At 36.2% G+C, this 15,400-nt stretch overlaps 1 protein-coding gene across 1 annotated transcript in view; it reads right to left on the bottom strand.

The window, feature by feature from the left end:
• Positions 1-564: 564 nt before the first annotated feature.
• The window catches only part of LOC125650142 (SKI3 subunit of superkiller complex protein-like), a 58,928-nt gene continuing 44,092 nt past the window's right edge, over positions 565-15,400 (bottom strand). The window contains exons 30-42 of the mRNA XM_056166069.1: positions 15,282-15,375; positions 13,433-13,504; positions 12,830-12,957; positions 12,442-12,565; positions 11,905-12,244; positions 11,495-11,606; positions 6,123-6,254; positions 5,963-6,039; positions 4,929-4,987; positions 4,727-4,775; positions 1,486-1,613; positions 1,100-1,241; positions 565-694 (exon numbers count right to left, since the gene is read on the bottom strand). Coding sequence (XP_056022044.1) covers positions 617-694; positions 1,100-1,241; positions 1,486-1,613; positions 4,727-4,775; positions 4,929-4,987; positions 5,963-6,039; positions 6,123-6,254; positions 11,495-11,606; positions 11,905-12,244; positions 12,442-12,565; positions 12,830-12,957; positions 13,433-13,504; positions 15,282-15,375 — 1,535 coding nt within the window. The 3' untranslated portion in view covers positions 565-616. The remainder of the gene's footprint in view (positions 695-1,099; positions 1,242-1,485; positions 1,614-4,726; positions 4,776-4,928; positions 4,988-5,962; positions 6,040-6,122; positions 6,255-11,494; positions 11,607-11,904; positions 12,245-12,441; positions 12,566-12,829; positions 12,958-13,432; positions 13,505-15,281; positions 15,376-15,400) is intronic.

Genomic DNA, 15,400 nt, shown 5'->3' with positions numbered 1-15,400 from the left:
GATTAATCTAAAATTGCCATATGTGCAAATCAGAAAGTCTTGTTCGTTGTCGATTTCCCCTCTTAACTAATTGTGATTTCAAATATGCAAGACCTGTTTGCCTATACAGCCCAACTTCTGCAATATCGGCGTAAACGGCTGATAATGTCCTTAAACCCTTGTCTTTTTAATTTGCCTTATCTACACCAATCATACTCGTTGTAACTTTATAAGTGTATTTATTCTACGGACTGATAAACACATTAGCTTCAAACAATTTCACAAGCAACACAAGTTTTCACCTTACTAAAATATACCAGACATTCGATTTTATTTACATATACGTTATCGAGTGTAAATAAATTACTTGTTTACTCGTTAATTTGGGAAGATTCAGCTGTATGTTTACCTATTGAAATTTCTAATTTCCTAAAATAACAAATTTTAATGAAATCAATAACTCCTAGAGACTCCTTCAAAGATTCTTGTCCACTTTGAAAAGGACTAACTACTTTTAAAACATTCTCTTTTGATTTCTGAATTTACCCTCCACCCAAAAGTCCAGTGAGAACTCAGAAAATATGACAGAGTAACAATTTTATTCATTGAAGTTAAACACCCAAAGTCTGTCTATGTTCTAGCTGTCGTTGAACAACCGCTGATAAAAATTTACAGTCTTCACATCCCCATCTTCTGTTGCTTCTGTCACAAGCAGCTGTAAATGAATAAAAGACGCATATAAAAAGGAAGACGCACAGATGTTATAAAATACAGCTTTAAAAATTCTCTGAAGTCTCTACTCTCTCTATCTTAGGCTTTAGTTCCACTGCAGTATATATGGAGCAGACATCTTTGACTTACCTGAATAAGTTCACCCTCTTTCTCAGAGTTCCACTGCAGTATATATGGAGCAGACATCTTTGACTTACCTGAATAAGTTCACCCTCTTTCTCAGAGTTCCACTGCAGTATATATGGAGCAGACATCTTTGACTTACCTGAATAAGTTCACCCTCTTTCTCAGAGTTCCACTGCAGTATATATGGAGCAGATATTTTTGACTTACCTAAATAAGTTCACCCTCTTTCTCTGGGTACCCCTGCAGTATATCTTTGACTTACCTGAATAAGTTCGGCCTCTTTCTCTGGGTTCCCCTGCAGTATATGAAGCAGACATCTCCTGGTGACTGACTTAATCAGTGGTGACTGGGAACTCGTCGTCTTCATCGTGACAAGAACGTCAACCAGCCGGTGTTTAGCCAGTCTGTAAACAGGGAACCAAAATATTACTGATTATGGACATGTGTATTACCAAAAATAAAAAAAATAAAAAAAATGAAGATTTTTCTCATTAATATAGGGACCTGGAATTATTATAATTGTTTAATATACCCACACACTTGAAAATATACTTGGCATGTTTGTTTTGAAATTGGATGTTCAGACCATATATTTGTTTAAAGATAAGATTATAATCAAATACTCCAGTGATTATTCACTGAACTTACTTTGGATTGGTTTTCATCAAGATGACAGCTTTCATCAGCAATATCAAGGGGTCAGAAGTTGTGGACCTCGTCGTGCTGTCGGTCAACTTCCCAAAATTCTTAGAGACCTCATCATTTCCTCCATCCGACTGAAAAAGATGACAACCATCACCACGGGATGTCTAGCATGCCTTAAAAAACATGTACCACGACTCCAAGTATTGTCTACTTAATGTACCACGACTCCAAGTATTTAGCTGCAATAATGTAGCCCAATCCAATTTTTTTTTATTCTGACGTTTTCGGGATAGGGCTACAATTCCATAGGATCTCCATAATGGTGCAAAATAATTTTATGAATAACCGATAATAAACTCTGTGTATTAGTCCCAAATGTTGTTTATACCAAAAGGAGTACCAACTTTGTGCTCGGGCATGTCTAATAAAGGTGTTTTTCATTAAATATAATGTACAGCATGCAAAATTCTTCGTCTGCTCCGCCATGCTTGTTATCGCGAGATCTCGTAGGTGGATCTAATGAAAAGCCTAAACATTGACAATCAGCGCGAAAATGTAGTTATTCGAGCCACTTCGACAAAGGAAGGAAAATCATATTGTTGCAGAAAGAATTTACACTCTGCTGTTCGGTTTTTAACTTGATATTAAATTCAAACCTTCTCAATACCGACGATATAGCTTTCGCCTCCATACTTGTCCATTGATGTAAATACCACCTTATATGGCATATGCAAATGACTTGACAACCGGAAGTTGAAACTTCAGTACATCAAACATGGCGCACAAATATGAATCGAGAAACTGGGATTTATCGAAATTGTTGAAAACGGTAGAATAGAGCCTCACAAATCTAAAGTTGTAGGTTGTAAATTTATATATTGACTAAGAAACATAGAATATCATTTTATTTACGTAAAGAAAGTCAGGAAATGTTTAGAATGAGCGCAAATGTTGCGGGAGTGAATCACTCCCGCATTTGCACCATTACGGAGATCCTAAGGAGTTGTAGCCCTCTCCCTAAAAAAAAAAAAAAAAAAAAAAAAAAAAACAGAGAGGGCAACATTATTGCAGCTACCAAGTATTGTCTACTTAATGTACCACGACTCCAAGTATAGGCCTTTCCGAAAACGTGAGTTATCTCTCTTTGTATTCTTACATTTAGTGTGAATATGACAACTTCCGGGTAGTAACACAGTCAGACTGCGCATATATTATATGTATAGTTATATAAGTATGGGCGCTGTTCAAAATCGAGAACAGTTGAAATAATTTGTACGAGAGAGTAAGAAAATGTTAATGGAAAAAAGAAGAAGAATTTCTTGATCGAGTCGGGTGTGATTTTCGGGGGTAGGGGGGATTTTAAAAATTAAATTGGAAATCACCCAGACATTCATTTGTTTACATATGTCTCCAATAACGACTGACATAATTATTTTGTAGGCAATTTTAATTTTTATTATAGATATTTAAAACGTCGAGTGCCTGTGGTGCAAAGATCTTGCATAACACCCCCCCCCCCCTCTTTTCAAAATAAAAAAAATCAATTAAATTAGGAAATCAACGCTCTCATTGTTTTATCAGGGCTAAAATTATTCCACCACCACCAATCGACTCTTTCAAAAATAAACCAGACTGCAATCATTGGGTAACTTTCTCCAAAGTACCTGGACGTGCAAATCATTTTGTACACTGCAGCATGAAGCTAGGATTGTTAATATCAACTGATATGTTTAAAATGCAGTAAAATAGGTAACTAAGTAATATTTTTCATTAATTTTGTTCAATATTGCTAGACTGATATGGATTATTTTCCATAGACCTGTGTGATCCCGAGGGGGGGGGGGGGTGTATTCTCAAATGTACTCTCGGGGGGGGGGGGGGGTGTAGGTAAATTTACCCCCCCCCCCCCAATAGAATGCTTTTGACGTCTCTGTATCTTCCCTCTTTTATTCATTTTAGCCCCCTTGAAATCTACTTGATTATGTATAGGCACATATCGTGTCATAACAGAAATTGCAATGACAGATTTAAACACCCCCTTTCGCAAAAAATTTACAAAATAATTTGAGTAAAACTCCAAATATTTTACTCAAAATGGCTGTATTTACAGGTACATACTCTTGCCGACTATAAATTCAGGGCGTTCAATTATACGTTATTTAATTTTCAAAGCATTGCATGTGTAAATGTCAGTTTAAAGATGGGTTGTGACGACGAATTTCTTTACGGTTATACTTGTATTTGAAACTGTATAAAATTTGTGGGCAGACAGCTGGAAATCTGTCAGTGGCCTCTGTTTCATTTACAAGTACAGCCTGGGTTAAATTTTACTCACCAATCGAAGGAGATGGACATTTTCAGAATCTAGAGATGTCAGTCCGACATACCTAGACGTACATCGTGGCAGAACTTTCATCGCTGAATGTACTACATTGATATTGAACTTCTGATATTTAATTATAAATCTAACTGTATTAAAACACGGGCTATAGATCCTGAGAATATGTAAGGAATATATGATATATACTAATTTCAGTTATAAAACACGTGAAATCCTGGAAAATGGGGGAGGGGTGTAGTTAGAATAATCTAACTGTGTCTCGGTCTCGGGACAGGCCTGTCGTAGGAAATTACATCAGTACATCCTATCAGGGAGGGGGGTGTCCTCCTCAACTTATACAACATTAATTTTCTATTATTTTTACATGCAAAGTTGGTTATTTTCACGTGTATGAAGTAAACCTATGCATTGAGATTTTTTATTAACGTTAACATATTTCTTGGCGTGATTACTGTAAAATTATACAGCAATATATTCGTAGCCTTCTGCACTGTTGATAATGACGCTTCTCGAATATACTACCCGGAAGTCTTAACCTACTGTTACGCAAGCGCACTATGTTCCGGATCAAGGAAAGATAACTCATGTTTTCGGATTGGCCTATTGTCTACTTAAATCTGTCTTGGATAATTATCATATTCTGTCAGAATGTCTTCATAAAGATTACACAAAAGTAGACTGAGGTTATCTAGTAATTACACGTTTCCACAGACAAACCCTTGATTGTGCAGCACAAACACTTGAACTACACAACCACGCCATTCAAAGACTTTTATGTACTTGTCGATATTATTTTGAGCAAAACTATATACTGCATGAGTTTTCAATCAGTTATTATAGGCACTGGATACACAGTTTCCAAAATCTGTAAATTACCTACTACAAGAGTCTTTAAATACCTACTAGAAGAGTCTTGAACAGCTTGAAAATTTGCTCAACATTGCTGTCTGCCCTGCAAAAAGGAGGGGAAAAAACACTAAGGATTGATATTTCAGCTATATTACAGCATTTAATAAATATTTGATATGAAGAACAATTTTAACTTCTTTTTTTTTTCTGCAATGAAAAACTTTTAAATTCAAAAATAAAAGAAACTTTAAATTACTGTAGATTTCCTTCTTTAAGCTCTTCAATGTATTTTTTCAAATCATCAGCAAGAGATTCCTGAAAGGACAGAATATATGTAATCAGTGGACTGTGAAGAATCAGATTTTCAAATCATCAAATTCACATACAACTGTATTATACAATCAAAAAGTGACAAGATCGAATTTCATGGACTTCAAGCATTCTATATCTCTGTTGAAATACTTTTGTGGATATTTATTTTGTAATTTGTAACAGATCAATTGATGTAATACTGTAGAATCATTTAAATTCGTGGGGGCCAATTTTCGTGGATTGCTGAATTTTTATGGGTTCATGGGGACATAATTTCGTGGATTTATATATTTGTAACAAAGATACCTCTGGAATGTCTTTATTCATTGAGGATGTGGGTGAGGGGTACCCACAAATTCCACGAAAATTGAGACACAACGAATTCTAATGATTCCACAGTACTTGAGAGCAGAACACCCATAGAAGTAGGATCCCCACAATTGACGACAGTATATCCCAGGTTTCCTACCTCGGTAATCTCCCCTGACAATTTTCCTACCTTTTTAATCTCCCCTGACAGTTTTCCGACCTTTGTAACCTACCCCAACAGTTTTGCTACCTTTGTAATCTCCACTTGGCAGTACACCCCAGTTTTCCAACCTTTGTAATCTCCCCTGACAGTTTTCCTACCTTTGTAATCTCCTCTGACAGTACATACCAGTTTTCCTACCTTTGCAATTTTCCCTGATAGTACATCCCAGTTTTATACCTTTGTAATCTCCCCTGATAGTACATCCAGTTTTCCTACCTTTGTAATATCCCCTGATAGTACATCCCAGTTTTCCAACCTTTGTAATCTCCCCTGACAGTTTTCCTACCTTTGTGATCTCCTCTGACAGTACATACCAGTTTTCCTACCTTTGCAATTTTCCCGAATAGTACATACCAGTTTTCCTACCTTTGTAATCTCCCCTGATAGTACTTCCCAGTTTTCCTACCTTTGTAATCTCCCCTGATAGTACTTCCCAGTTTTCCTACCTTTGTAATCTCCCCTGATAGTACCTGGGCTACAGTCAACTGTTTCTGACACCAGCTTCTTAAAGCCTCTTTTAAACCTGTAGTGGAAAAGAATGTAGTCACAATAATAAGGTTTAGCATCCCTATCAGTTTGTTCTCTGGTTTCCAATTTTTCACTTACTGGATGCTGACATTAGCCATGTGAGATAGCTGGTCTCCGCTTTTATGAGAGCTGTCACCCTTTTTGACTCCACCTCCAGGACTGAATCGCTGTGGACAGCGGACACAAATGTACACCAGTTCTCCAATTTCTCTACATAATGCAAATAACACAACTTCCCTGCACAATTCTGTATAATACAAATACTGTATAACATTTTTTTTTTCTGTGGGGGGTGGGGGGGGGAGAGAGATAAATTTAGCTTATTTAGTGGTTAGAGAGCTGTTCGCCCAAATTTCACTCGCCAAATATGCACCCAAATGTGACTTCAGTATTTGCAAGAGAGATAACTCTTCCTTGTCCACCAAAAGGACAAGGGATGTTATTGGCTATATACCGCCGAGATTTTTATTCATTTTTTCAACTTTCATACTATGCTTAATTATTCTTTTTATTTACACAACTAGGATGTTCTTCTAATCCCACTTACATGAAAATGACGTAATATTTTATTATGACGTCATGAATATACGCTAAAGATGAGCTGTTTAGCGGAATCTGTTGATTTGAAATAAATTATGAATTTAACTTTAGCAAAAACTAATACTTTTGCATGCAACAACCAGATTTATATTTTGCATGTTTAATTATCCATTAATATTTTCCTTTCATTATCAATATGGTGTCGGTTGTTGGCTGCAAACAATATGAATTTTAAAAAAGAATGAATGCGAAATCAGCTGTTTTCGATACGCAAAGTCAATATTTTGCATGTTATAGAACTGAAAAAATAAACACTTTTGCATGCAACAACCAGATTTATATTTTGCATGTTTAATTATCCATTAATATTCTTTCATTATCAATATGGTGTCGGTTGTTGGCTGCAAACAATATGAATTTTAAAAAAGAATGAATGCGGAAATCAGCCGTTTTCGTTACACAAAGTCAATATTTTGCATGTTATAGAACTGAAGCAAACTGTTCCATCATTTAACCTCATAAATTTTTACTTTCTTTGCGATTTAATAAACACATGTATGTCCAGTCAAACAATTAATGCGTTACCTAGTTTGCCATAAAAATCTGCACCCAATAAATGCAGATGATGTCTGCCTTTTCGAGTCACGGAGGCAGATCAAAAATCCACCGCATGATGAATGGAAATTATTCTACTTTCGTTTTTAAAGGTCACGGGAATATGTTTGGACGTCCTGTCTTTTCAAAATAAGATTATTTAAGAATAAATTGCATTAAAAAAAATAATAAAATCAAAGACACACATAGACCTTTAATAACTCGAATTTATTTTCTTTTTACAAAAATCGGACCAAAATTCGTTCATTTTCGGCAAAAATGGGTACTGATACGTTATATCTCAAGAGCTAGATAGTTGGGACGTCTGTTACCTTTTTCGCTAAATTTTAAACTATCTTTTATACAAATATATCAAATATAATGCGTTTTTTTTTTTTAAAGCAGTTTTCTTACATCATTTTTTACGTACTGATGCATGTATGTATATATGATGCATGTTGAAATTAAATATTACTACATTAGTAATTAGATATTGATTCCAAAGGTTCTTAAAACGGTTTAAATCAAAAATAAAATAACAGCAAATCATTATTTATATCTTCCAGCGAGATGTGGTTTCTTTAAAACGTCGAAAACCTGTGATCGATTTTAAACTTCGACCATTGTGGTGGCAGATTTTTTTTCTATATCGCATATGATTGATTGATTGAATATTGTTTAACGCCCCTCTTGAGAATATTTCACTCATGAATGGAGACCTCACCACTGCTGGTGAAGGGCTGCACAATTTAGGCCTATGCTCGGCGCTTATGACCATTGAGCAGGGAGGGATCTTTATCGTGCCACACCTGCTGTGACACGGGACCTCAGTTTTTGCGGTCTCATCCGAAGACCGCCCCATTTAGTCGCGTCTTACGACAAGCAAGGAGTACTGAGGACTTACTCAAACCCGGATCCCCACGGGTTCATATAACCAGGCTGAAGCTAGCAGCCACTAACCTAGCTGCAATAATGTAGCCCTATCCAAATTTTTTTTATTCTGACGTTTTCGGGATAGGGCTACAATTCCATAGGATCTCCGTAATGGTGCAAAATAATTTTATGAATAACCGATAATAAACTCTGTGTATTAGTCCCATATGTTGTTTATACCAAAAGGAGTACCAACTTTGTGCTTGGGCATGTCTAATAAAGGTGTTTTTCATAAAATACAATGTACAGCATGCAAAATTCTTCGTCTGCTCCGCCATGCTTGTTATCGCGAGGTCTCGTAGGTGGATCTAATGAAAAACCTAAACATTGACAATCAGCGCGAAAATGTAGTTATTCGAGCCACTTCGACAAAGAAAGGAAAATCCTTGTCCATTGATGTAAATACTACCTTATATGGCATATGCAAATGACTTGACAATCGGAAGTTTATACTTCAGTACATCAAACATGGCGCACAAATATGAATCGAGAAATTGGAATTTATCGAAATTGTTGAAAACGGTAGAATAGAGCATCACAAATCTTAAGTTGCAGGTTGTAAATTTATATATTGACTAAGAAACATAGAATATCATTTTATTTACATAAAGAAAGTCAGGAAATGTTTAGAATGAGCGCAAATGTTGCGGGAGTGAATCACTCCCGCATTTGCACCATTACGGAGATCCTAAGGAGTTGTAGCCCTCTCCCCTAAAAAAAAAAAAAAAAAAAAAAAAAAAAAATCAGAGAGGGCTACATTATTGCAGCTACCACTAACCAGCAGCCAATAAGCACATTTACAGGTACACATATATAACAAAGGTAATTGGGCAGGATGAACATGTGTATATATACATGTATAGATATAAATATTCAGACACCATAGTATCGAGGAGGGGTTGCCCCTTCACTTTGAGGGGGGGGGGTTGATGTTGACCATTCCCTTGCTATGGGAACAACTTGACCAGCCTAATGACACTTCAACTTGTCAATCTTATATAATGATTGTTACTAAAATTTTATATTAGCATTGACGTACGCCCCCTCCATGATTAGGAATACTGGAGTATAACCATAAGGTGATGTAGACACCTCTCTCTCTCTCTCTCTCTCTCATGTCAAGGTGTTCTGGGATAGGTCTGGCCCGCACATTGAAAAACGAAAATACATGCGTGATATTTATTAAATTCATTTTTATAAAAGGTCTGTTGTAGTTACATATACTGTCTCTTGGAAACAGACACGGGGGGGGGGGGGGGGGGGGGTCCGAAGGATAAGTTGGTAGTTAATTAGCAAATGAAAAAAACCTTTCGGCCTGATCTTCGAATTCTTAAATCGTCGGGGTGGGGGGGTGGAGGGTTATCCTTCGCTACATGGGTTCAATTAATAATTTTAAGCCTATTTTTTTCTCATTCAATACTACTATCAAGGATATGGGGGGGAGGGGGGGTTCACTCAATATATCCTTATTCGCATATGAAAATAAGTGCCTGGGAAAAGCAGTTACATATACCACATTGTCTATACATGTACTCAAACAACTTCCCAGAGTCCGTTCTAGATTTGGACTGAATGTCGGTGCATGCAATGACATGCCCACTGACTGATGTATTTTCATTTATCAAAGATGAACACTATATGGAGAGAGAGAGTTGGAACTACTTTGTTGACCATTTAGGGGAATGTAAAGATATAAACACGGACACATATTTGTGAGGCTTTTAAATACATTGGACGCATTTTTGTGAGGTTTTTAAATGCATTTGCTATATGAAATATACCATCTGAAGTTACATGCATATTACTTGACGTGTTTTACTGTACCCAAGAAAACGATATCCCATTCATGCAACATAAATTTGTATCGTTTAGTATATGTACATTTACCACACTTTATTCAATATATTTTGTAAATACCCACAGCATATTTTATTCGTATGTACTGTAACATGTATACACATGTAAGCAGACCTGTTATATAGTCCTTGGTGTACATGGCATAACAAGTAATTTTATCCGACTCAATCGACGTTTTTATGCCCCCGAGATCGAAGATCGGGGGGGGGGGGGGGGGGGGGGGGGGGCATATTGTTTTTGTCCTGTCTGTCATTCTGTCATTTTGTAATTCTGTAATTCTGTCTGAAACTTTAACCTTGCTAATAACTTTTGAACAGTAAGTGATAGAGCTTTGATATTTCACATGAGTATTCCTTGTGACAAGACCTTTCCGTGGGTACCAACATTTTTGACCCCGTGACCTTGACCTTGGAGTTTGACCTACTTTTTGAAAACTTTAACTTTGCTAATAACTTTTGAACAGTAAGTGATAGAGCTTTGATATTTCACATGAGTATTCCTTGTTACAAGATCTTTCCGTTGGTATTGAACCTTTTGACCTTGACATTTGACCTACTTAAATTTTTTTTTTTACATTGGTCATAACTTCTAAATGGTAAATATTAGAGCTTTCATATTGTACATGAGCATTTCTTTAGACAAGATCTTTCTACTGGTACCAAGATATTTGCCCTTGTGACCTTGGCCATCTTTGGAATTGGCCATTATCGGGGGCATTTGTGTTTCACAAACACATCTTGTTAATCAAAGTGTTAATATTTATGACCAAAAAACAAAACCAGGAAAAAGAAAATTCAAAAGCCCTTTTATTTTTCATATTTCATTTGAATACGAGGACATCGAACAGCACCTTCGAAAATATGATTGCGTTCTACTGAACAATTTTTGACAAATACACGCATTATTTTCCTCACTCTAATTAACACAAGATTTTTCCGCAAAATGTCTATGACCACGATAAAGTTACATGTAAATGAATCATGTATTTTCCATAGCATGCCAGTTTTCAATTGTCTTTGATCTCAATGAGTATTTTTATATAAAAAGTTAAAATTGTAACTTTTAGAAAAATATTCTAGAAGAATCAGGGGACTGTAAATCCTATAAGGTCGATGACGTCGTTCCGAAAAAGCGACCGTCAGAAGATAGCGTCAGGGTTAACAATGCAATATTGTAACGTTATTTTCTCAATATCAGCAACAAGTAAATGGTACATGTTATATATGAATGAAACGAGAAAATTATCACCTTTCTACCTGCAAAATATGATCGGTTTTTGAAGCGCGGCCAATTTTGGCCAATAACGTCCCTTGTTCTTTATTCCACTAAAATTATTAGCATTCCTTTAAGATAACAAATCGCCAAATTTTAAACCTGCGGAAAAAGCCTGCTACACAATAATACAACTAGCCTGTAGAACAGCCCTGTTTATCCCAATGCTAGGAAGCTACATGTTTTAGCTCTTATGCAATATTTCTTGGGGAAAATTTTATGGCATGTTATTTATGTCTAATGTGTTTTCTAACCTGGGTTGATAAGAACAGCCCTTTGAGCACTCCGTAAAGCATTGTTGTTTGTGTCCTTGGACACATGCCTGCCATCCTTCAACTGACCAACAGCAACATCTGTCTGTACATCCTACAATGTTTAAAATGACCATCTATAATAATGACCAACTGACCAACAGCAATATCAGTCTGTACATTCTACAACGTTTAAAATGAAAATCTATAATAATGACCAACTGACCAACAGCAATATCAGTCTGTACATTCTACAATGTTTGAAATGACCATTTATAATAAAAAAAAAATTAAAATGACCTGTGTGTGTTTTGAAATTTTTCATACACATAATAAGTAGCTATCTGACAATACAATCAGGAGCACTAGGGACTTTTTAAACATGGCTAATTATTTTTCTCTTGTTTGTGTACCTGATACTTTGGCATTAGACACAGGGCTGTCTGAGCACATACTGCCACAGTGGAAGGTTGGTTACCATGGCAATGTCTCAACAGTAACCTTGACAACAGCCTCCAAAGAGAGTGACTGTCTGGTGATTTGTGGATACTTTTTTGTGTGTAAGATCTGGCTTGTTCCCAGTTGTTTTCCAACAGACATTGATAAATGACATTGAGGTGGCTGCTGGAGTTGTCTGCCCCTGACTCTGACAGCTCCTGAAGTACAGCCTGTGTGAGAGTCGCATCTCGTAACTTCAGACCCAGGGCACACAGAGCTTCTAGTCCATTACGAGACGAGGGCTGAAGTTGGGAACTATCAAAATGGAAATTACAACTAATGGTTTAAAGTCAAATTATTGCAAACAAGTAACTATTTGACGAGTTGATTATGTTGCTGAAAACAAATAATAAATTCCTGCATTTGTATTTCATTTGACACTTATACATTTAAATTATAAAAAAAACACACACAAAAATCCAACTGCAGTATTTAAAACAAGAAAAATATACCTTTGAAATAATGAAGATTTGGCCCCATCTATATCTCCAAACTTGTAAGCCACCATTCCCTGCACAGCGTGAATGTGCGAGTTATTTATGTCATTGTTACTGATCTCCAGGGCTTTGTCATAAGCTGTAAGGTTTGTAAATTTCCATAAAATACCAGTTATTTGTGATGGTCCTCTAACAACCAAAAGAAGCAACAAAGACTTCAAAGGTGTTGACATGTACTATTGCAAAGTACCCTGTGAAATTATGAGTAATAATACAGACTTCTATAACACAAACCTTGATAACTCTCGGCATATTTCTGTAATATTACGGACTTCTATAACACAAACCTTGATAGCTATCGGTGTATTTCTGTAATATTACGGACTTCTATATGATCACAAACCTTGATAACTTTCGGTGTATTTCTGCAACTTGTAGAAGGCGAGTCCCATGTGACATAGATCATGGAGGGATTCCAGGTCTCCTAACTTTGTGTACAGAGACAGCGCAGCAGAGTACTCTCCCAGCTTACTGTAAAACAGATGTAAAGGATATGGGTACTTCATAACACGAAACTCTTATTAAACAGGGATGTCATATAACCACTGCAGCTCAATTTAGGGTAAAAAAATTGGGCCGAGGATCAAAGTTTGACCAAACTAGCATTATTAACACAAGTTCTAATGAGTTTTTGACTTACATAGATTAGTCATGTAGAGATAAATCAGTCGTGTTATTCTTGATAAAAAAATAGTTGAAAACCTTCGTCAATTTTAATATTAACTTTGGAACTTCTTCGTTTCTACTTTGTAGATATGCTGCATGAGGATTCTTGTATCAGAATTTGCTTAATCATATTCTCTCAATTCTCTTCAGATTTTCCAAAAGTTCATTGAAATCTCGAAATTTTCCTTGTGGCATCCGAGATGAATGTTCAAACAAAAACAACACAGGTTAATTCCCACATTAAAAATACCCACAACAGATCAGAGAGTGAGAAAATTACCACAGTGTCCGGGCCAAGTTGATTTTGACTTGATTCAGAAGTATGTCACTGGGCTCCAGTAGCTCAACTGCTCTGTAAATACAAACACACTGTAGTTTTATCACTTTTTTGTTTAACATTCATTTTCATTTTATTATGATTGAATCAGACCATAAAATCATGTGATCAGCAAAATATAATTCTTGTTCATACATAAAGAACATAGAGTAATTACAGTGAAACTTCTCTAAACCAGCTGGCTCTCTGATCGGAAAAAACGGCCGGTTTAGAGGGATGGCCGGTATACCGAGAATTTAGCAATTATAGATGTTTTATCTCAATATTCACAAAGTAGGAACTGTTCACTTTGATCTGGTGATCTATGATTAATTATCAGTGGAGATTAAATTAGTCCGCTTGTACCTACAGGTAATTATGAAATACAAGTAATATTCTCGCTGAAATCATCTAATTTTAAACTGAAAGTCTATAGCAGGATACATAAAGAAAACACAGAGGCCTATTATTGGAATTCCTCTTACCTATAAAAACTCTGTTTACATTCATCGCTTATGTCATTAACAATTTTGTTTTGACATTTTCAAAAAGTACAGTATTAAATATGAAATTGTAATTTGAATATTTCTTTGGAATTTTAAGTCTATGGAAACCAAGAAAATTAATCTATCTTCTAATAATTATCATTAACAGTCATGGGTTTGTTCTTTATTAACTACCACTTATATCCATATGATAGTATGGTGAAACATTATGGCGTTTGATACTGTATTCATTCACTATGTTCCTAACTGTTTTATACATTTTGTACAGAATTTGGAAGTGTCACTTGGATTAGCTAAGTGTCAATTAACACCCTTGACAGCACAGGTAAACAATAGAAATTAAAGAAGCCACTAGTGTTTTTCACACCTCCAGTGGATAATTTCCCACCTGGCCCATCAGTCAGTCAATTTGCACACCTGGATGATCTTGATCAACCTCTGGCCAAATTTTCTTGTCTTCAAAAAATGGCCGGTATGTTAAGGGTAAATTACACGTTTGTTAACAAATGCACTTTAAAAAGTGGCCGATGTCCGGTTTTCAGGGGTGGCCGGTTTTGTAAGACTTTCTTTGTAAGGAAATGTTAAGATTTCTGACGGGACTTTGAAAATCGGCCGATATTCAGGGAGAACCAGTTTTCTGAGGGTCTGGTTTGGAGAAGTTTCACTGTATTCATAAAGCTTAACATCAACGAATTTCGAAAATGTAAATTTTGACAACTCCACTAAATTTATGTGTACTAAAATTGATGAAACCTGAATATTACAGCCTTATAAGCCCCCTACCTTTAGAAGGTCACTCTCACATTATGGCCTTTATATACACTCCCTACCTTTAGAAGGTCACTCTCACATTACAGCCTTTATATACACCCCCTACCTTTAGAGGGTCACTCTCACATTACAGCCTTTATATACACCCCCTACCTTTAGAAGGTCACTCTCACATTACAGTCTTTATATACACCCCCTACCTTTAGAAGGTCACTCTCACATTACAGTCTTTATATACAACCCCTACCTTTAGAAGGTCACTCTCACATTACAGTCTTTATATACACCCCCCCCCCCTTACCTTTAGAGGGCCACTCTCACATTACAGCCTTTATATACACTCCCTACCTTTAGAAGGTCACTCTCACATTACAGCCTTTATATACACCCCCTACCTTTAGAGGGTCACTCTCACATTACAGCCTTTATATACACCCCCTACCTTTAGAAGGTCACTCTCACATTACAGTCTTTATATACAACCCCTACCTTTAGAAGGTCACTCTCACATTACAGTCTTTATATACACCCCCTACCTTTGAAAGGCATCTCTTGCTGTTCTGTACAGTCCTTGTTGTTCTTTTAGCAGTCCGTACATGTTATAGGCCCCTGGGTTAGTCTTTATGAGGTCTGCAACCAAAAAAAAGCTTATTTC

This window comes from Ostrea edulis, chromosome 5 (genome assembly GCF_947568905.1).
Source record: "Ostrea edulis chromosome 5, xbOstEdul1.1, whole genome shotgun sequence".
NCBI lineage: Eukaryota > Metazoa > Mollusca > Bivalvia > Ostreida > Ostreidae > Ostrea > Ostrea edulis.
This window is presented reverse-complemented; position numbering and strand designations above follow the sequence as displayed.